General features: G+C 37.1%; 1 protein-coding gene across 5 annotated transcripts in view; it reads right to left on the bottom strand.

The window, feature by feature from the left end:
- The window catches only part of CCNT2 (cyclin T2), a 48,927-nt gene that overhangs the window by 15,505 nt on the left and 9,874 nt on the right, over window positions 1-23,548 (bottom strand). For 4 of the 5 annotated variants that reach the window (XM_082631352.1, XM_082631354.1, XM_082631353.1 and 1 more), the window contains 3 exons: window positions 5,559-5,687; window positions 3,680-3,740; window positions 981-1,043 (listed from right to left, as the gene is read on the bottom strand). In XM_082631352.1, coding sequence (XP_082487478.1) covers window positions 981-1,043; window positions 3,680-3,740; window positions 5,559-5,687 — 253 coding nt within the window. Of the gene's footprint in view, window positions 1-980; window positions 1,044-3,679; window positions 3,741-5,558; window positions 5,688-8,354; window positions 9,084-23,548 lie in introns of all 5 variants that reach the window. The other variant, XM_082631356.1, reaches the window with a different exon arrangement.

Genomic DNA, 23,548 nt, shown 5'->3' with positions numbered 1-23,548 from the left:
AAGAGAACATTTAGGTAAACACTAGAAACAAGGCCTTCAAAAGTCTTACCCATTTTGTTTAGAATAAACCTAAACAAGTCTGGTGGTAAAGGAATGAAACTGCAAAATTTCATTTTCAAAAAGAAGTATCAGAAAAAGGCACACTAAAGGTTCCAAGTGGTTGCTATTAGTGTGTAACACTTCACATAGTAAACAGGAAAGTAGAAGTAGTACTGCATGCATCTGTGTGAAAAATTATTTCTAGAGATACAACGATAGATACATAGGATTCATTAACAAGAGTAGAAAAATATATATCACATGCTTTATAAGGAGTAAAGAAAACAATACAAAAACTTTGTACTCCTGTTTATAAAAGGTTTAATAAGTACATCACATGCTGTTATATATCATGCTATATAATAATTTCCTCATTATACACAAAAAGGAAACCATTTTTAGTAATGCTAAAGAACTTTGAAAAATGTATTAAATCAATTCTGTTCAAACGAACATGGGCAAAACATTTCCCAAAATGACAAATCCGCTAAGAAAGGCAATTTTTACCTGAAAGATTTGAAGCTGACCTCCAAATTCTTAAACCGTAATCACTTTTCAGGAAGTCAATCAAAGTTTGACATAAATTGGAAATTAATACTATTTTCTGCACCTATATGTTAAATTTGGCCTACATCTTAAATACTACCTGAATTGGGATGGGCATAGCCCAATGGGGAAGTAGAAAGAGTCCTAATATTTGGAAGCCCTCTTATTTTTTAGAGAAACAAGACTCTCACCTAAAGTTAAAGGAAGCTAATTCACCAGGAAGAACCAAAAATAGAAGTAGATGAATAGGCAGGTGTAGAACACTGAAAAATAATGCTTCAAAATGACATTTCTGCCATTTTAATAAAACTCAAGAAAAGGGTAGAAGAACAAAATAGCATTCAATTATCAACTATAGACAATAAAAAGCATTAAAACTTAAAAGTGTCACTTACCTCTTACTAACTGGGTACATTTCACCACATCTGTGTGTGGGTGTTCAATGGTGATCTCAAAACCTGAAATGAAAAGCACTTTTTTTCCCAATCACTTACCACTATAATACTTGCCTGAGAAATGCCACTCATAACCATAAACGTGTATTTTTCATTATTAAAAAAAGACAAAGTTTCTCATCACTGACATGTTTATTATATCCCCAATCATATGAAATAATATCTTCTCAAAAACAGTGTTCCAATTATGAAAACTGACAAAGTTATTTAGAGATAAGTAGTATGTATTCAAAATTCTCAATTACAGTTAGTTTGAAACTATCCTCAAGTTAAAAACAAACTAAAATCATGACAAATACAATTATTAAGCTTGCCCCACAGTTTAAGCAGGGAATTCAACTACGTAACATATTTCTTAAATATGTTCCAACTCTTTCAGAAGATGTGAAAAGAACATTTTTCATAAATATAACCTTTGGGCCACAGTGGGAGAAATGACCTTTTAAATATGGTCCTCTTATTTTCTCACTGTGCCTTAGATCAATGGGTTTCAGTTAGCTTATAACTACATTTCATTACTAATAAAAATAAAATTGTTAAGGCAAGTGAACCTTATAGGCCTCAAGATTAAATCACTGTTTCTAAAACCAAAGACAACATATTGAAAAGCTATCATGTCCAGTCAACCCCTTAGGTAGGGCAGGGTTTTTCCGTTTCCTTTTTTTTTTTTTTCTAAAGTGGAGGTCGTTGTATGGTGCCTTCAGCAGTAGTAAAGGAATAACATCCTAATAAACAGATTATCTGGATTTATAAAGTTATTGTGTGGTCTCTTCATATTTCTACTGTCATTAAACCTGCAAAATCGCACTTTAACAAAAGCCATAGTTAATTCTAATGCTCCCCTTAAAATAATGCTATTCATTCTCTGTGTTTAAGAATCTGTCATCAACAATATGAATACGATACATTGATTTCAAGATAAAATAACTATTTTAAAATGTTATTTTCCTTCAACTTTCATTATTCGTAAAAATTCATATTTATATAATAAAACAGTAACATGCTAAATAATTGGATTTGGAGGGAATAAAAAGATTCTCACTTTTATTTTTATATCTTTATATTATAAAAACTTTCAACAAGTTATATGTGTTTCAAACAACCTCCTTTTGTAATAAAAAGAATCTGTCATGGGGCTTCCCTGGTGGCGCAGTGGTTGGGAGTCTGCCTGCCGATGCTGGGGACGCGGGTTCGTGCCCCGGTCTGGGAAGATCCCACATGCCGCGGAGCGGCTGGGCCCGTGAGCCATGGCCGCTGAGCCTGCGTGCTCCGCGGCGGGAGAGGCCACAGCAGTGAGAGGCCCGCGTACTGCAAAAAAAAAAAAAAAAAAAAAAAAAAAAAAAAAAAAAAAAAAAGAATCTGCTATGACTATTAGACTTCTATTCAACATTTGGGAATGGAGTATCAATAAGATAAAAATAACTACCATAATAAATAATGATTATTTATGAAACACTACGTGGCAATTTTTTAAAAAACCAATCTTTCGGGCTTCCCTGGTGGCGCAGTGGTTGAGAGTCCGCCTGCTGATGCAGGGGACACGGGTTCGTGCCCCGGTCCGGGAAGATCCCACATGCCGCGGAGCGGCTGGGCCCGTGAGCCATGGCCGCTGAGCCTGTGCTCCGCAACGGGAGAGGCCACAACAGTGAGAGGCCCGCGTACCGCAAAAAACAAACAAACAATCAATCTTTCATCTTCAAAGTCACAATGTTATAGCTACATTATTATTCCACCTTGCACATACAGGATGGAGGTACGAAAGGTAAAGGAACTCTGACCAAATTTGGAAAGCAAGTAAAGAGGCTTACACATTTAAGCGCAGATCTCCATAAAGCCTATGTTCTTCCCACTACACCCTGCTAGGTTCTTCCAGAATATATGACTGTACACAGTCAAAACCTGCTTAGGGCTCAATTTCCTCATGAGTAAAGTAAAAGATTAGAATAAACGATTTTTACAGATACTTAAGTTGCACAAACCTTGCAGGCAATCTAACTTTTAGACAAAGACAATCAACATTTAAATAACTACTATGTCACATTTAAAATGATGTGATAGGGACTTCTCTGGTGGCACAGCAGATAAGACTCCATGCTCCCAATGCAGGGGGCCTGGGTTCCATCCCTGGTCAGGGAACTAGATCCCACATGCATGCTGCAACTAAGAGTTCGCATGCCACAACTAAGGAGCCCACGTGCCTCAACTAAGGTGCCCACCTGCCCCAACTAAGACCCAGTGCAACCAAATATTAAAAAAATACAATAAAATGATGTGATAAATTCATAAGCTCTAGTACAGAAGGACTGCCATGTATATTTATACATATTACAGTCATACACCACAGCCCTAAAGGACCATTTTATTCCCCAATGCAAATCCAAAATGAAGCACAGTGTCTCAACTATCTGAAAATATAAGAAATCACACTGAAGGCGATGTTTGCCATTCAATTAAATGCTAAACAAAATTAAATTTTAAAAAATGGCTTCCTTAGAACCAGGCAATACTATTCTGGCGCCAAACCTTATTTTCAAATAAAACTTTCTTCAATGATAAAATTATTCCAGAAATCTTTTCCTTTATTTAGAATACTGCACTGAAGAACATACACACAAATAATACCTGACATAAGTACATACCTAGGGTTTGTAGCATTATGGTTTCAAGTAAAACCAGTTCTTGAGTCTGCTGAAGGTAAGCCTGCCAGGTAAAAATAATAATATTAAAATGCTTAATAAATATAACACTACTAGACTATGGGACTGTTAAAAATCTCATGAGTATTACAGATTCATTATAAACTACTACAAGATAGTCTGGAAATATGAAGAAAATAAAACTGAGGGTGATAGAGAAAACCTATTTTCTGTGATAATTCTAAATTCAATTACTTCTAATACAGGAAACTCTAAATTCAATTACTTCTAATAAGGAAATGTAAACAAAGCAAAACAAAACAAAACAAAACAAAAACCAATCTAAAAATAATAATATGAAAGGGGGTAGGTTAATTGAAAAAAGACATCTCCAGTCTAACGTAAAACTTTACCTAGGCATTGGTGCTTCAAGACTCATTAAGGACAGGAAGCACCAATCCAAGTAAGATTAAATTCGAACTGGCCTTTAAAGAAAAGGATTTATCAACTCACTCTAGGATATTTCATGTGGTAATTCCTTGACTGTCACAGTAGGTCAGTGCGTTATTTTTTAGAATTAAATTCCTCTCTTCAGAAAAGACAAAATAAAACAATCCCTCAAACCCCTAGATTAAAAGAAAAAATTTTAGCTATAAAATACCAAAACAATGTACCATACACCTGTGGGGACAAAAATAGACGATCTTCTCCCTCAACTTCAATAAATCATTGCCCTAATGTAATTACTCGGGGATAAAAGGTATGAAAACTTTCCTGCCATCTCATTCTTATATCATGACAATTGACTAAGGTGATAAGAAAACTATATTATATATAAATATTCATTTCTGTAAGGACATATTACTAAACTTAGAGTGAAAGCACCTTTAATTTTATTTATGCCCATTTTGAGATCACTGAGCTGAATTTTAAAACATAGATTTTTCTATTATTTGAACAATACCCTAAGCATTCACAAGAAATAATTCTGAATTTGTAAAGTTAACAGAAACTATAAGAAGTAACTTTAAATAATCATACATTCTCTATTACTGAATAGCTACATTAATATTTTAGTGCCTTAAAGCCAACATGTAGGATAAAACCTGTCATTAATAAAATCAGATATATTTAATTTGGACCTTAAACTTGATCCAAATCAAACTGAATTCATACAGTCTGGTAGTCATTCAGTAGTTAACAGTTCCTGATAAAGCAACTCACTTACATAGGAGTGCTAGAAAAAGGATTTGAAAGGCCCAGGATGCTAGCTTCTGTTTTAAGATGTCAGAACATTTAAAAATGGTGTTTTCAAACAAGGTCTATTGAAACACTGGTGATGAACAAGCTGCCTGTAAACCAGTATTACTCTTTAGGAAAACAAAAATAATTTCAAAATGACACTCATGAAAGCATGGTAAAATAAATCTTTATCAGAGAATAGTAGTAGCATACACGCATTAATAAAGGAACACTTCCATAAAAAGAGTAATTACTGGTCTAGAGATAAATCCAGAGGTTTTTCTATTCCCTCATTTGCTGACAATTTAAGAGAATTATATATCTCTGGTCTTAAATACACCCAAACGATGAAGGTGATATGATATACCCTCTACATATATCACAGGTTTGCTGTGAGGATAAACAAAATGTGAAACACTTAAACAGTACCTTTGAATCAAAGCTTTACATGATGCAGAATGACAATGAAATTCATGAACATAACATGAAATATGTTTCTGTCAGATCACTTCCTGGTATTACATTCCTGAGTTGTAATAGTAATAAGCAGCATTGGAAGGCAACACTAATCAAATTATATTTTTATTAAGTCTAAATAATGAAAAGGTTTCAAAACCCAAAACACCCAATTTTTACATACATCACATTTAGTATCCAGCAGTGGCTCTAGGGGATGAAGACAAGCATGTGCTACTTTGATAACATGTTCAAGTTTTCGAGCCTGTTCTTCTACTTTTGCAGCCAAAAATAATGCAGTAGGTGATATTATCTGTGGGAAAGATAAAATTTGGTGATTTAAAAACAAATAAATTTTGGAAACACCTTCTACTTTCTAAGGGAGGGGGCATGCAAGAAAGGAATGCAATATTAATAGTATGAACTGAAGTTGGGCTATGACGAGATTAAATTTTTTAAGTTATTCATTAGATAGAACTAGTTACCTCAGTCTATAAAATCTGTTTTACTTGTTTTGCAAGTAGAATTCTAAAAGGAAAAAGACTTACACTTTAGCTAAAAGAGAGTTTAAATAATATTAACGCACATTGTGGAGGTAAATGAAAAAACTCAAGCAAAATAATGAAGCCAAAGCTTTAAAAAAAAAAAAGAAAGAAAGAAAAAAGAAAAAACAGAAAAGTGGGTAAAGTATACCCAGATTTTCCCTCTTTTGAGGCAGTCACCACTTACTAGGATGCTTTTAATCAATGCTTCATTTTGTGGCTAAGAGCTATACAATCTTGCTTAAGAGAGAAAAAGAACAAGAATCTACAAGACAAAATAAGAGGATTCTGAACATGAAACTGCTACCTAATATCTCTATTACTTCAATACAGCAATATTAAAAGTAGCTAAAAAACCAGGGAATATAAACATGTAAGACAAACCAATAGAGTAGAAACCTTTCTAACTGGAGATGAAAAAATTAACTTTTTTTTTTCAGCTTTAGTAAGTTATGTTCTTGGGATAGAAACATAAGAACATTGCACTATAAAGATACTGACTAAGAGAACACCAATTTTGAGCAAATATTTATCCAAAAACTTAGTAGTAAACCAAATAATTGCTGACTCAGAAAACTGGCATAATTTAAGTTCAAATAACATTCTAGGAATATATACAAAAAATTTGTCATGAAAATATAATTTCTAAACATCAAGATTCACGTACATTATTTTTCAAGAGATGAATATCTGAGTCTAACTGCATCTGAGGGGTGTTATCAATCACTATACAGAAACAATGCCAAAAGAAGGAGGGGAGGAGAGAGGAGGGCATAAATCAAGCCACATGATTTGGGTAGTTAACATAAGGAGAAAATTTGATGCTACATGATTTGGGTAGTTAACATAAGGAGAAAATTTGATACAGGGGAGGTGGATCTTTCTTCTGATAGCTTTTAAAACAACTTATAAATATCATTCTTGAGATATAATAAAGTTTAATCACTGGATTCTGGATCTGAAAGGGGCCTTCTCTAGTCCAACTGCATTTGCAGATGAGTCAATGGAGTAAAAATGACTTCACGAAGTTCTCTTCCTAGGTATAAATCTTTAAAACATACCTAAAATTAAGTGAGTTTGGCTACAAACAACCAGAAATAATGTTACCTTAAATAGACTGAATAATTCCATCTTGGACTTTCAATTTATTTCAGTCTCTTAAAATTACAACAGGAAATGGTTTAAAAAATTGAGAATGCTCAGAAAAGCAACTTATTCTTAGTTTTCATAGATACAGACTAAACTGTTATTCTTTACAACAGATTTAATTAAGCAATGCCAAAATTAGTCAATATTCTTGAAATACCAGTTATATGGCAGTCATCCAGGGCAGGGGGGTCCCTGAGATGTAGAAAGTGTAAGATAACTGAGAGTGGACAATTATCTTCTATCTGTTCTGTCACTCTGCCTACATACTGAAAACTTCTAACCACTGCTACCTAGTCTGTTTGATTAATTCCTTTTCTATTTAACAGCTTGCCTCAAAAGATCACACCGCCCAAGGTAAAATTCCCGAGTCAGAGCGAATTGCTCTTCTTTACTCAATAGCAAACGGTGTATTCCTCTATCATTGTACTTACACTGTACTCTAACTTGGGGTTTATTAATTTTGTCTGCCCTACCAGTCTAGAAGCAGCTTGAACACAGAGACTAAATTATTCATTCGTGTTCCCATTATCCAGCGTTGTGCAGCTGCTGTTCAAAATGCTTGCGGAAGGAATGACATGTGGATAATCCACATATTAATATAAAGGCACCAATATTAAGTTCAGAGTATTCCAAATGTCACAACAAAAAAATCTAAGAGCCAATGCCAAGGTAAGAAATGCAAGAAACACTCAATAAAATGAAGATACTCTCAGTTTCCCACAATCTCTCATTTATTATCTCGTTCATGTCTAAGAGGGAAATGGCTAAGTCAACCTTCAAATGCTAGAGCTCTTTGTCAAACAGTGAAGCAATACAGGCTCAAATGAAAAGTCAAATTAGACTGAACTTAATATTTAAACTGTCTTCCTAACACCAGATAATCCAGAATTTCTCTTACTTGCCTAAAGGGCACTTCTAAAAGTCTCCAATGAGTTTTTCTTGGTAAAATCTCTTAGGACTCCCAGTCACAGCTCCATCCTCTTCAGACTTTTTGTAAACCTCAATATCAAGAAGCACTTTCAAACCACATAGCTCTTCTCCTTAGAAGACAGTCTCAATGGACACAAAATATGCATGCTAGTGAATGATTCTAAAATTCTACAAAAAAGTTTTAAAAATTAAGTATTCAAGGAGCTAAGCAATGATCTTCAGGATAGGTTCCTGGTTTATTTACCCACATTCCTCACAGAAGTCTTTCTGTTCTCCCTCTAAATAGGGCTCAATTCTCATCCTCCTCCAGTGCAACTAATACCCAACACTCTTCCAAAGTTCCTGGTGAAATCCACTACCTCCATTCACATTTCCTCCTCTACTGCCTGCAAACATCTTACTCCATCAGGGCTGTAAAAACAAAACAAAACAAAACACCCTTTTAGATACTTTGTGAATATCCATGCGAGGCTTTAATTTTAAGGATGACTAAGGAAGGTAATCAAACTAGGTACCACTGCTTTTTGTATGAAAAGCTGACTGTTGTGTAGCTTATTAAAACAAAAATAACTCAAAAACCTTTAAGTAACGACAATACTAGTTGGTCGGTGGCTTTTAAAGGTGAGCATACTTCTGAAGGCAACAAACATTCATTAGCAAACTTGGTTCAAAGTAAAAGAATTCACACCAATATTGGAGTAGACATTTGGTTGGTTCAAATGACCAATTACAAACTGAGATTCAGTTCACTGGGGACAGGGACCATGCACTATTCATCTTTTGTGTTCTGGTACTGAGTTTAATAAACTTTCTCAAGTTATTGTAACTAAAGGGAAGAAAAAGTGATCTTTAAATAGTGTCCACAGTTTGTCACTCTAGCAGATGTACAACTATTTCAAGGGCATATTACATTCTCAAAACAAGACAAATTTCTACAGAAATATACCATACAAATGATGGAGAGGGGGAGGTAGAGGTGATGAAGCCAGCTGTAGCACAGTAGTCAGACTGCCTCAGTGGAATCCTGGCTCTGTTATCTGACTAGCCTAGGCAAATTACTTATTCTCTTTGTGGCTCAGTTTCCGCATCTGTAAAATGGGAGAAATAGTATCTGCTTATAAAGTTGTGGTAAGGATTAAATGAATCAATATATGTAAAGCACTTAGAATAGTGCCCCATTGTAATATGACTCAAATATTATTGTTACTATGCTGCAAAATGAAACAACAGTTGTGTATTTTTAGGGTTGATCTTAAATTTAAAAAGTGATTTAACATGCTCATCAAAATTCCCTTCTTTCTTGCTCAACTTCTTCCCATGGTTAAACTCAATTCTTTAAAAGGTTCACTGTAGTCCTAACTAATAAGCAGATTCAAACACTGAAACAATGACACTTGACTTTACTTCAATGATTACACTTGTACTCCTCTCTTCCCTTCTCCCTCCAGCTGTTTTTACATTCTTCTCTTATTCAATTCCTTTGTATGTTTCCATTCCTATCTCTTGATCTGACTCCCTTACTTCTCCATCTTTCTCCTCTTGCCCATTCCTGGCCGCTGTCTCCCCCTTCTGCTCATGATGCCCTCACTGCTGACATTCTTCACTCTCCATTGCTGGCTTCAACCTTGATAGTTGGAGGCAAGGTCAGTTTGCATTAACAAAAAGCTTGGGTGATTTCTAAGTCACTGAAAATGGCTACATCAAAATCAGTTTCAAATAAATCATTCTGGTCTTTATTCTTTTAGTAGTTAATTTTCTGCATACACTTTGTGTATACATTTTTATTTAAGAACTAGCCATAGCTGTTTAATTACTCTTCAGCTTTAAATCTCCTAATGCAAAAAAGCCCTAACAGAAGCAAAGATCTCCAAGTCTGCTTTCTATTTGCTAATACATCATCAACAAGCTTTTTCTAATCTTTTCTTAGGTTTCATCTTTAGGTCCTACAGGCTGGTGAGGCCATTTCTGCCTTGTCCCTTAACTGCCCCAACACTTCCTGTCCCCTAAGAGTAGGAGTAACTATTCTCTGTGCCTTGAAGACGCTTCATTAATAAATATCCAGCTAGTTCTAGATACCACAGTCTGAATTTGGAACTCACTTGCCTATGGCTATAGTTAAGGAAAAGTGGTAATGGTATAACTTCAGCAAAGAGTCACAGAAAGAGGATCCCAGAACAGGAAAAGTAAAGTAAAAACTTAGATATAAAGAAAAACAGCCCCCCAACAAAGAAGAAAATGGAATAGGTCAAAATGTCCATTTGTTACTAAGAAAGATCACCAAGCTTCAACAAATTAAACCAAAATTCCAGTACAATGTTAAAAAGGGGTTTAAACCCTTAACTTTACTGCACTGAAAAGACTGGCATTTCAGTGTTACAGAAAATGTCATTAACTCACTCTGGCATTTTAGCTGTTTTCCTACCCATATAATTATGTGTGAGTGTAATACTGTCAACGTAAGAAATTTTATGTTGAGAATTTAAAAAAATCTTCAGGTTGGATGTTATTTGGAACATCTAGTTACATTTAAAAAAGAGCTGGCTTAATAAAGACCGAAAAAATACTAGTATTCAGTATTGCTGAAAAATAGTACTGATGAAGAGAACAGGGCTTGATTTTCAGAGTAATTACATTATATTTAAATACATTTAATATGCTTAACACAATTTGGCATTTTAAAATTTATTTATTGAGGAGTACCTCATCATTATGCATTTGTTACAAAAATGAAAAAAATCAATTTATAGTTTAAAATACCCTTAGCATTTCAAATGTTGGTGTTCAACTCTCCCTTACATATTCAGCTCCTACCAGCCCATAATGAACAATTATAGTATTGTGAAATAAGAACATTAACGTTGCATATGTATTCTATCATACCACATAAACCTTAAAAAGACCACTTTTCTTCAGATGGCTAAACAAACAAAAACTAATATTATAGAAGAATTTATACTGTGAAGATGGCCTGATTCTCCAAATTGATCTACAGATTCACACAATCCCTGTCAAATCCCAGCTTCTTTTTTGCAGAAACTGACCAGCTGATCCTAAAATTCATATGGAAATGCAAGGGACAGAGAATAACCAAAACAACCTTGAAAAAGAAGAACAAAGTTGGAAAGACTCATACTTCCTGAATTCAAAACTTACAAGCTACAGTAATCAAGACTATGTGGTACTGCATAAAGACATATAGGTTGTGGAATAGAACAAAGAGTTCAGAAATAAACATATTTATGGTCAACTGATTTTTCAACAAGAGTGTCAAGATAATTCAATAAACAGTCTTTTCACCTAATAGTGCTTGGACAACCATATAATCACATGCAAAAAAATGAAGTCCATCCCTCCCTCTTTAACACCACACACCAAAAGTAACTGAAAATGGATCACAGCCCAAAATGTAAGAGCTAAAACTATTTTAAAAAACTCCTAGAAGAATACAGCAATAAATCTTCATGACTTTGGATCAGGCAATGCTTTCTTAGACATACCAAAGCACAAGTGACAAAAGAAAAATATTAATAAATTGGATACATGTGCTACAAATGACACCATCAAGAATGTGAAAAAGACAAGCAATGGAATGGAAGAAAATACTCCCAAATTATTTTTCTGATAAGCGATTATTACCCAGAATATATAAAGATGTCCTACAACTTTTTTCAATAAATTTTTTTCAATAAATACATACTACAGTGCCTTAGCAACTGCAGTGGGTTGAATCCACAGATACAGAACCTTGTATACAGAGGGCAGGGCAACTGTAACGTTCTATGCATATTTCCTAGTGTGTGGGGGTGGGGTCCCTAAACCCTGCACTGTTCAAGGCTTAAGCATATACAAATAGCCAACACACACATGAAAAGATGCTCCAGACTATTAATCATTATGGAAATGCAAATCAAAACCACGAGATACTACTGTACACTCACTAGGATAACCATAATTTTGAAAAAAGACAGTTTAAGTGTTGGCAAAGATGTGGAGAAAGTGGAACCATTTAACGTTGTTTGTGGGAAGGTAAAATGGTATGAATACTTTGGAAAACCATTTGGCAGTTTCACAAAATGTCTTTAAAAAAGCTATCCAAGGGACTTCCCTGGTGGTTCAGTGGGTAAGACTCCTCACTCACAATGCAGGGGGCCCAGGTTCAATCCCTAGTCAGGGAACTAGATCCGGCATGCATGCTGCAACTGAGTGTCCACATGCAGCAACTAAGAAGTCTACATGCCTCAACTAAAAGATCCCTCACGGGGCCTCCCTGGTGGCGCAATGGTTGAGAGTCCGCCTGCCGATGCAGGGGATACGGGTTCGTGCCCCGGTCTGGGAGGATCCCATATGCCGCGGAGCGGCTGGGCCCGTGAGCCATGGCCGCTGAGCCTGTGCGTCCGGAGCCTGTGCTCCGCAACGGGAGAGGCCACAACAGTGAGAGGCCCGCGTACAGAAAAAAAAGATCCCTCACGCCACAAGGAAGATCCCACGTGCCGCAACTAAGACCTGGTGCCGCCAAAATAAATAAATAAATAAATAAAAATTAAAAATATATTAAAAAAAAAGCTACCTAAGATTATTGAGGTCTAGGTTTACCATACAATCCAGCAATTCCACTCCCAGGTATATACCCAAGAGAAAACAAAACCATAACTCCACACAAAACCTTGCACACGAATGTTCACACCAGCATTATTCACAATAGCAAAAAATCTGAAACAACCTAGATGTCCACAAACTGATAAATAAGACGAATAAAATGAGGTATATCCACACAATGAATGGAATGTTACTCAGCAGTAAAAAGGAATTAAGTGCTAATATATGCTAAACCATGGGCAAATCTTGGAAACATTATGCTAAGTGTAATACCACATATTGCATAATTCCATTTATATGCAATGTCCAGAATAGGCAAATCTACAGAGACAGAATGGTTGTCCAGGATTGGGAGTGGGGAGAAAAATCAGTGAACTGCTAATAGGCATGGGGTTTCTTTCTGGGGCGATGAAAGTACTATACACTTAGATTGTGATAATGGCTGCACAATTCTATAAATATACCCACTGAATTGCACATTCTAAACTGGTGAATTTAAGGTATATTTTCATCGCCCCCAAAAGAAACCCTGTGCCCATTAGTTCACATCACATCTATTTCCTTAAATATGACATACACAGAGTACTTAACATGCCAGCTTTACAACCAGAACCACAACTTACATTTAAGTATAAAATATTAAGTTAATGTCCCAAAATGCTGTGGGGTGGTAAGGATGTTTCTATCACTTTCCTCATTCCCTAGAATGTGTATACATGTTTATAGTAGAATGTATAGTGATATAATTTGATTTTCACTTAAAAAAATTACTGTAAACAATTTTATGTACTAAAAATATCTTTGTTATGCCTTCAAAATCAGTTTATAAATTACATAAAGTCAGTCTTCATACAGAGACCTTTGTGTGCCTTGGCTAATGCAAACACTCTTTGCATATTTGTTAACATAAAAATCTGCTCGATTCTATACACCAGGCTCAGTTTAGAATTACTACATCACCAAATTGTATAAAATACTTTCTTAGTTCTGGGACGAATAAGCTAAAGCCATCAAAGAAGCATATGAACTATCAAGACTAGCAGACACAAGTATGTGTGTGCACGAAAAAAGGTATGAATTATGTGAATATTTTACAATCATTTAATTTTGAGGGAAAAAAGCTGCTTCATGAAGACTTTATAAAGACTTGTATAAGATATGGTCAATACACTCCATCAGTCAACATATGTAACTATACATATAGAGCACCATGTTTCAAAATAACCTTAAAGCTTTTTTTTTTTAAACTCTGAGCTCTTTTCAGAATCAATCTGAAAAAAAATCTAACAAGAATATCACATGCTTTCATATGTCTATCAAACTCTCTCTGATGGATCTTCTGCCTTGCTTACCCAAATCTCCACAGAAAATCAGAGTAACAAGACAGCAAAACCAAGAGCCTACGGATGCTTATAACCAAACCACTTAACAAGGAAATCCCAAAATACAAATGGGAGAGGAGAAAACAGGCTACTGTAACCACAATATCTACAGTATCAGCATCTATGCAATAAGGAAAGGGAAGTAATGGGGCATATGCTGGATTTGATAACAGAAGAAACTCAAAGTAGCCAACAGGCATCCACTGGAAACCATGGCGGGCCAATCTGATAACAGCAGCTAAACCTGGGAAAAATTATGTCAAGTCCAATTAAGTGGATGAATGCATGAGGCCTAGAATAAGGCTTAAAAGGGTTGAAGCTAACTTCTATGAACTTTTGAAACTGATCTTCCAAGGCTCTCTTCCAGGACTCCATATTGAAGAAAAACTGGGAACATAAAGCAAAATTGGCAGGATAGGTACAAGGCAAAGCAGAGATAAAAATGAGGTAGGGGAACACAGCCAGGAAACCCCTGAAAGCAACCTGCTACATTTCTGAATATTACACAAAACAACAGTGAAGTTAGAAAAGCTCCTCTGAAACACATCTACTTAAAACTCAGGAAAACTAATCTCTCAAAAAAGTGAGTATCACAAGAAATATTTAGGTCTTACAAAGATACTATAAGAAAAAAATTAGAAGAGTTGTCCCCAAGCAACAAAAATCACACCAGAAAGACTTGCTTTAAAAAAAGTTCAACAAATGGTACTGAGAAAACAACATCTGCATGCAAAAATCAGACCCTTACTTTACACCATATATAAAAATTAGCTCACTATGGACCAAAGGCTTAAATGTAAGACCTAAAATTATAAAACTTAGAAGAAGACGGGAAATAATTTTGGATTTGGCAATGATTTCTTTTTCTTTTTTTTTTGTGGTACGCGGGCCTCTCACTGTTGGGGCCTCTCCCGTTGTGGAACACAGGCTCTGGATGCGCAGGCTCAGCAGCCATGGCTCACGGGCCCAGCCGCTCCGCAGCATGTGGGATCTTCCCGGACTGGGGTATGAACCCGTGTCCCCTGCATCGGCAGGCGGACTCTCAACCACTGCGCCACCAGGGAAGCCCAGCAATGATTTCTTGGATATGACACCAAAAGCACAGGCAACAAAAGAAAAAATTTGGACTTCATCAAAATTCAAAACTTTTGTGCACTAAAATATATATTATATACATATATATGAAGTTGGCCTACAGAATGGGAGAAAATACTTGCAAATCATGTATATGATAAGGGATCAACATCCAGAGTATATGAAGAACTCATATACTTAACAACAAAAGACCCAACTAAAATATGGACAAAGGACTTGAGTAGACATTTCTCCAAAGAAGATAAATGACCAATAAACACATGAAAAGATGCTCAACACCAGTAGTCATCAGAGAATCTCAAATCAAAACTACAATGAATATCACTTCACACCTATTAGGATGGTTACTATCAGAAAACCAGAGAAGAGTAAGTGTTGGTGGGGCTTCCCTGGTGGCACAGTGGTTAAGAATCCGCCTGCCAATGCAGGGGACACGGGTTCAAGGCCTGGTCCGGGAAGATCCCACATGCTGCAGAGCAGCTAAGCCCGTTAGCCACAACTACCGAGCCTGCACTCTAGAGTCCACACGCCCAGAGCCCGTGCCCTGCAACAAGACAAGCCACCGCAATGAAGAGTAGCCACTTTCCGCAACCAGAGAAAAGCCTGTGCGCAGCAACAAAGACCCAATGCAGCCAAAAACACCAAACAAGAGTGTTGGTGAGGATGTGAAATTGGCATCTGTGTGCATTACTAGTTGGAATATGAGATGGTGCTATTGCTATGGAAAACAGTATGGCAGTTCCTCAAAAAATTAAACCCAGAATTACAATGTGATCCAGTAAATCCATTTCTGGGTATACACCCTGAAATACTGAAAGCAAGGAATTGAGCAATTTGTATATTCATGTTTATAGCAGCTATCCATCTGTCCATTAACAAATTAAAATGGATGAACAACTGTAGTACAAACATACAATGGAATATTACTCAGCTTTAGAAAGAAAGGAAATTCTGACACATGCTACAACAAACATGAATCTTGAAGACATCAGGTAAAGTGAAATAAGCTAGACATGAAAGTTCAAATATTTTAAGACTCCACTTATAGGAGGTACCAAGAATAGTGAAATTCATAGCAAAGTAGAATGGTGGTTGCTGGGGGCAGGGAGAAAGGGGAAATGTGAAGTTTGATTACTAAATAGACTTTCAGTTTGTGAAGATAAAACGTTCTGGATATGGATGGATGCACACAATGTGAATGTACTTAATGCCACTGAACTGTACACTTAAAAATGGTTTAAATGTTACATTTTATGTTATATTTTACAACAATTAAAAACACCAAAAAATTTAACAAACCAACACACCTCCAAACTAACAAACATTAAAAAAATGATTCAGATGGTGAATTTGCACCTACAAGACGGTGGAGGAGTAAGACATGGAGATCACCTTCCTCCCCACAAATACGTCAAAACTACATCTACATATGGAACAACTCCTACAGAACACCTAATGAACACTGGCAGAAGACCTCAGACCTCTCAAAAGGCAAGAAACTCCCCACATACCTGGGTAGGGCAAAAGAAAAAAGAATAAACAGAGACAGAAGAATAGGGACGGGACCTGCACCCCCAGGAGGGAGCTGTGAAGGAGGAAAGGTTTCCACACACTAGGAAGCCCCTTCACTGGTGGAGACGAGGGGTGGGCGGGGGGGTGGGGGGAGCTTCAGAGCCATGGAGAAGAGCACAGCAACAGGCGTGCGGAGGGCAAAGATGAGACATGCCCGCACAGAGGATCGGTGCCGACCAGCAGTCACCAGCCCAAGAGGCTTGTCTGCTCACCCGCTGGGGTGGGCGGGGGCTGGGAGCTGAGGCTCAGGCTTCAGAGGTCAGATCCTAGGGAGAGGACTGGGGTTGGCTCCGTGAACACAGCCTGAAGGGGGCTAGTGCGCCACAGCTAGCTGGGAGGGAGTCCGGGAAAAAGTCTGGAGCTGCCAAAGAAGCAAGAGATCACTGTTTCCAGGTGCGCAAGGAGAGGGGATTCAGAGCACCGCCTAAACGAGCTCCAGAGACAGGCACGAGCAGTGGCTATCAGCACGGACACCAGAGATGGGCATGAGACCCTAAGGCTGCCGCTGCAGTCACCAAGAAGCCTGTGTGCAAGCACAGGTCACTATCCACACCGCCCCTCCTGGGAGCCTGTGCAGCCCGCCACTGCCAGGGTCCCGTGATCCAGGGACAACTTCCCCGGGAGAACACACAGCGTGCATAAGGCTGGTGCAACGTCACACTAGCCTCTGCCGCCACAGGCTCGCCCTGCATCCGTATCCCTCCCCACCCCAGGGCCTGAGTGAGCCAGAGCCCCCGAATCAGCCAATCCTTTACCCCTGTCCTGTCTGGGTGGGGAACAGACGTCCTCAGGCGACCTACACGCAGAGGTGGGTCCAAATACAAACCTGAACCCCGGGAGCTGTGCGAACAAAGAAGAGAAAGGGAAATTTCTCCAGGCAGCCTCAGGAACAGCGGATTATATCTCCACAATCAACTTCATGTACCTGCATCTGTGGAATACCTAAATAGACAACAAATCATCCCAAAATTGAGGTGGTGGACTTTGGGAGCAACTACAGACTTGGGGTTTGCTTTCTGCATCTAATTTATTTCTGGTTCTATGTTTATCTTAGTTTAGTATTTAGAGTTTATTATGACTGGTAGATTTGCTTACTGATTTGGTTGCTCTCTTCTTTTTTTAAATTTTTTATATACATATATTTTTTCCTTTTTCTCTTCTTGTGTGTATGTGTATTCTTCTTTGTGTGTTTTCTGTCTGTATAGCTTTGCTTTTGCCATTTGTCCTAGGGTTCTGACAGACTGTTTTGTGTTTTTGTTTTTTAGTATAGTTTTTAGTGCTTGTTATCATTGGAAGATTTGTTATTTTGGTTTGCTCTCTTTTTTCCTTCTCTCTTTTTAAAATTACTTTTTTAAATTTAGTTATATTGATAATTCCCTTAAATGTAAATGGATTAAATGCTCCCACCAAAAGACACAGACTGGCTGAATGGATACAAAAACAAGACCCATATATATGCTGTCTACAAGAGACCCACTTCAGACCTAGAGACACATACAGACTGAAAGTGAGGGGATGGAAAAAGATATTCCATGCAAATGGAAATCAAAAGAAAGCTGGAGTAGCAATTCTCAAACCAGACAAAATAAACTTTAAAATAAAGACAAGAGACAAAGAAGCACCCTACATAATGATCAAGGGCTCAATCCAAGAAGAAGATATAACAATTGTAAATATTTATGCACCCAACATAGGAGCACCTCAATATATAAGGCAAATGCTAACAGCCATAAAAGGAGAAATCGACAGTAACACAATCATAGTAGGGGACTTAAACACCCCACTTTCACCAACGGACAGATCATCCAAAATGAAAATAAATAAGGAAACACAAGCTTTAAATGATACGTTAAACAAGATGGACTTAATTGATATTTATAGGACATTCCATCAAAAAAGAGCAGATTACACTTTCTTCTCAAGTGCTAATGGAACATTCTCCAGGACACATCATATCTTGGGTCAAAAATCAAGCCTTGGTAAATGTAAGAAAACTGAAATTGTATCAAGTATCTTTTCCAACCACAATGCTTTGTGACTAGATATCAATTACAGGAAAAAATCTGTAAAACATACAAACACATAGAGGCTAAACAATACTTAACCAAGAGATCATAGAAGAAATCAAAAAGGAAACCAAAAAATACCTAGAAACAAATGACAATGAAAACACGATGACCCAAAACCTATGGGATGCAGCAAAAGCAGTTCTAAGAGGGAAGTTTATAGCAATACAATCCTACCACAAGAAACAAAAAAATCTCAAATAAACAACCTAAACTTACACCTAAAGCAATTACAGAAAGAAGAACAAAAAACCACCAAAGTTAGCAGAAGGAAAGAAAGCATAAAGATCAGATCAGAAATACATGAAAAAGAAATGAAGGAAATGATAGCAAAGATCAGTAAAACTAAAAGCTGGTACTTTGAGAAGATAAAATTAATAAACCATTAGCCAGACTCATCAAGAAAAAAAGGGAGAAGACTCAAATCCACACAATTAGAAATGAAAAAGGAGAACAACTGACACTGCAGAAATACAAAGGATCATGAGAGATTACTACAAGCAAGTGTATGCCAATAAAATGGACAAACTGGAAGAAATGGACATTCTTAGAAAAGCACAACCTTCTGAGACTGAACCAGGAAGAAACAGAAAATATACACAGACCAATCACAAGCACTGAAATTGAAACTGTGATTAAAAATCTTCCAACAGGGCCTCCCTGGTGGCGCAGTGGTTGAGAGTCCGCCTGCCGATGCAGGGGATACGGGTTCGTGCCCCGGTCTGAGAGGATCCCATATGCCACGGAGCGGCTGGGCCCGTGAGCCATGGCCGCTGGGCCTGCGCATCCGGAGCCTGTGCTCCGCAACGGGAGAGGCCACAACAGTGAGAGGCCCGCATACCGCAAAAAAAAAAAAAAAAAAAAAAAAAAAAAAAAAAATCTTCCAACAAACAAAAGCCCAGGACCAGATGGCTTCACAGGTGAATCCAAACATTTAGAGAAGAGCTAACACTTATCCTTCTTAAACTCTTCCAAAACATACCAGAGGGAGGAACACTCCCAAACTCATTCTACAAGGCCACCATCACCCTGATACCAAAACCAGACAAAGATGTCACAAAGAAAGAAAACTACAGGCCAATATCACTGATGAACATAGATGCAAAAATCCTCAACAAAATACTAGCAAACAGAATCCAACAGCACATTAAACGGATCATACACCATGATCAAGTGGGGTTTATTCCAGGAATGCAAGGATTCTTCAATATTTTCAATATACGCAAATCAATGTGATACACCGTATTAACAAACTGAAGGAGAAAAACCATATGATCATCTCAATAGATGCAGAAAAAGCTTTTGACAAAATTCAACACCCATGTATGAAAAAAACCCTCCAGAAAGTAGGCATAGAGGGAACTTACCTCAACATAATAAAGGCCATATATGACAAACCCACAGCCAACATCGTTCTCAATGGTGAAAAACTGAAAGCATTTCCACTAAGATCAGGAACAAGATAAGGTTGCCCACTCTCACCACTATTATTCAACAGAGTTTTGGAAGTTTTAGCCACAGCAATCAGAGAAGAAAAAGAAATAAAAGGAATCCAAATTGGAAAAGAAGACGTAAAACTGTCACTGTTTGCAGATGACGTGCTACTATACATAGAGAATCCTAAAGATGCTACCAGAAAACTACTAGAGCTAATCAATGAATTTGGTAAAGTAGCAGGATACAAAATTAAAGCACAGAAATCTTTTGCATTCCTATACATCAATGATGAAATATCTGAAAGAGAAATTAAGGAAACACTCCCATTTACCACTCAACAAAAAAAAATAAAATACCTAGGAATAAACCTACTTAAGGAGACAAAAGACCTGTATGCAGAAAACTATAAAACACTGATGAAAGAAATTAAAGATGACACAAACAGATGGAGAGATGTATTGTGTTCATGGATTGGAAAAATTAATATTGTTTAAAAGACCATACTATTAACATTGTTAAAAAGACCATACTACTCAAGGCAATCTACAGATTCAGTGCAATCCCTATCAATCTACCAATGGCATTTTTCACAGAGCTAGAACAAAAAACTTCACAATTTGTATGGAAACACAAAAGACCCCGAATAGCCAAAGCAACCCTGAGAAAGAAAAACGGAGCTGGAGGAATCAGGCTCCCTGACTTCAGACTATACTACAAAGCTACAGTAATCAAGAAAGTATGGTACTGGCACAAAAACAGAAATATAGATCAATGGAACAGGATAGAAAGCCCAGAAATAAACCCACGCACATATGGTCACCTTATCTTTGATAAAGGAGGCAATAACACACAATAGAGAAAAGAGAGCCTCTTCAGTAAGTGGTGCTGGGAAAACTGGACAGCTACATGTAAAAGAATGAAATTAGAACACTCCCTAACACCATACACAAAAATAAACTCAAAATGGATTAAAGACCTAAATGTAAGGCCAGACACTATCAAACTCTTAAGAGGAAAACATAGGCAGAACACTCTATGACATAAATCACAGCAAGATCCTTTTTGACCCACCTCCTAGAGAAATGGAAATAAAAACAAAAATAAACAAATGGGACCTAATGAAGCTTAAAAGCTTTTGCACAGCAAAGAAAAACATAAACACGATGAAAAGATAACCCTCAGAATGGGAGAAAATATTTGCAAACAAAGCTACTGACAAAATATACAAGAAGCTCATGCAGCTTAATATCAAAAAAATAAACAACCCGATCCAAAAATGGGCAGAAGACCTAAACAGACATTTCTCCAAAGAGGATATACAGATTGCCAACAAACACATGAAAGGATGCCGAACATCACTAATCATTAGAGAAATGCAAGTCAAAACTACCGTGAAGTATCACCTCACACCAGTCAGAATGGCCATCATCAAAAAATCTACAAACACGGGCTTCCCTGGTGGCGCAGTGGTTGAGAATCTGCCTGCTAATGCAGGGGACACGGCTTCGAGCCCTGGTCTGGGAGGATCCCACATGCTGCGTAGCAACTAGGCCCGTGAGCCACAACTACCGAGCCTGTGCGTCTGGAGCCTGTGCTCCGCAACAAGAGAGGCCCGCACACAGCGATGAAGAGTGGCCCCCGCTTGCCACAACTAGAGAAAGCCCTCGCATAGAAACAAAGACCCAACACAGCAAAAATAAATAAATTAATTAATAAACTCCTACCCCCAACATCTTAAAAAAAAAACTACAAACAATAAATGCTGGAGAGGGTGTGGAGAACATGGAACCCTCTTGCACTGTTGGTAGGAATGTAAATTGATACAGTCACTATGGAGAACAGTATGGAGGTTCCTTAAAAAACTAAAACTAGAACTACCATACGACCCAGCAATCCCACTACTGGGCATATACCCTGAGAAAACCATAATTCAAAAAGAGTCATGTATCACAATGTTCACTGCAGCTCTATTTACAATAGCCAGGACATGGAAGCAACCTATGTGTCCATCGACACATGAGTGGATAAAAAAGATATGGCATATATAAACAATGGAATATTACTGAGCCATAGAAAGAAACGAAACTGAGTTATTTGTAGTGAGGTGGATGGACCTAGAGTCTTTCATATAGAGTGAAGTAAGTCAGAAAGAGAAAGACAAATACCGTATGCTAACACATATATATGGAATCCCCCCCAAAAAAATGGTTCTGAAGAACATAGGGGCAGGACAGGAATAAAGATGCAGATGTAGAGAATGGACTTGACACAGGGAGGGGGAAGGGTAAGCTGGGATGAAGTGAGAGAGTGGCATGGACACATATATACTACCAAATGTAAAGTAGATAGCTAGTGGGAATCAGCCGCATAGCGCAGGGATATCACCTAGGTGCTCTGTGTCCACCTAGAGGGGTGGGATAGGGAGGGTGGGAGGGAGACGCAAGAGGGAGGAGATATGTGGATGTATGTATATGTATAGCTGATTAACTCTGTTATACAGCAGAAACTAACCCAGCATTGTAAAGCAATTATACTCCAATAAAGATGTTAAAAAAAGAGAAAAAAAAACGATTCATAACACAAAACCTAAGTAAAAAAGATATGAAATCACACATTCAAAGAGCACATCACACACCTGAGCATATCAACCCAGAACCACCTAGATTTTTAAGGAAAAAAAATCCTTTGACCACTTAGGCAAAAATAAATATAAGAAAGTTAGATCACCACCCAAACTGCCAGCAATGCTTTATACCAGGAAAAAAGAAAAAAGCAATTGTTACATATTTAAGATACTCAAGAAAAGAAAGCACAAGCCAAAAATTTTATATCCAGCAAAACTGACCTTGGATATAAAGGGCACAAACAATTATCAACATCCAAGGATTTAGACAATATTGTTTCCATGATCTTCAAGATAACTTTAAACAATCAAAATGACTACAGAGACTTCAACATACACACTGGTAGTGAACAATACAAATAAAGTTACTTGCAGAACTAAGGTTGAATGAAGATTAAAAGGGAGAGTTTTGTAATGGCTATTTATGATAATGTAGATACAACTTTTAAAAACCAGGGGTGAGAGGGGAAAGCAAACAAAAATATGTTCTCAGTAATTATACTGGTGGTGGTTGTACTGTAATTCTGAAACATGTTTGTGTAATGTGGGATTAACAAGTGATATTGGGATATTTAAATTCTATCATTCCCACATCCTTCAAAAGTAAGATTTTTGGTGTGAAAGAAAGGTCACAAAGATGTAGTACAAAAGAGGTTTAAAAAAAAAAAAGTAAAAATGCTATTGTTGCTTGAATCAGAATGAATTCCTAAAATATCTTAAATATATGTATTTAAAATATATATATATAAAACACGTCCACCTATATTTTGTATAGTTCATAT

This window comes from Mesoplodon mirus (assembly GCF_964341445.2).
Source record: "Mesoplodon mirus genome assembly, chromosome: 8".
In the NCBI taxonomy this organism is placed as follows: domain Eukaryota; kingdom Metazoa; phylum Chordata; class Mammalia; order Artiodactyla; family Ziphiidae; genus Mesoplodon; species Mesoplodon mirus.
This window is presented reverse-complemented; position numbering and strand designations above follow the sequence as displayed.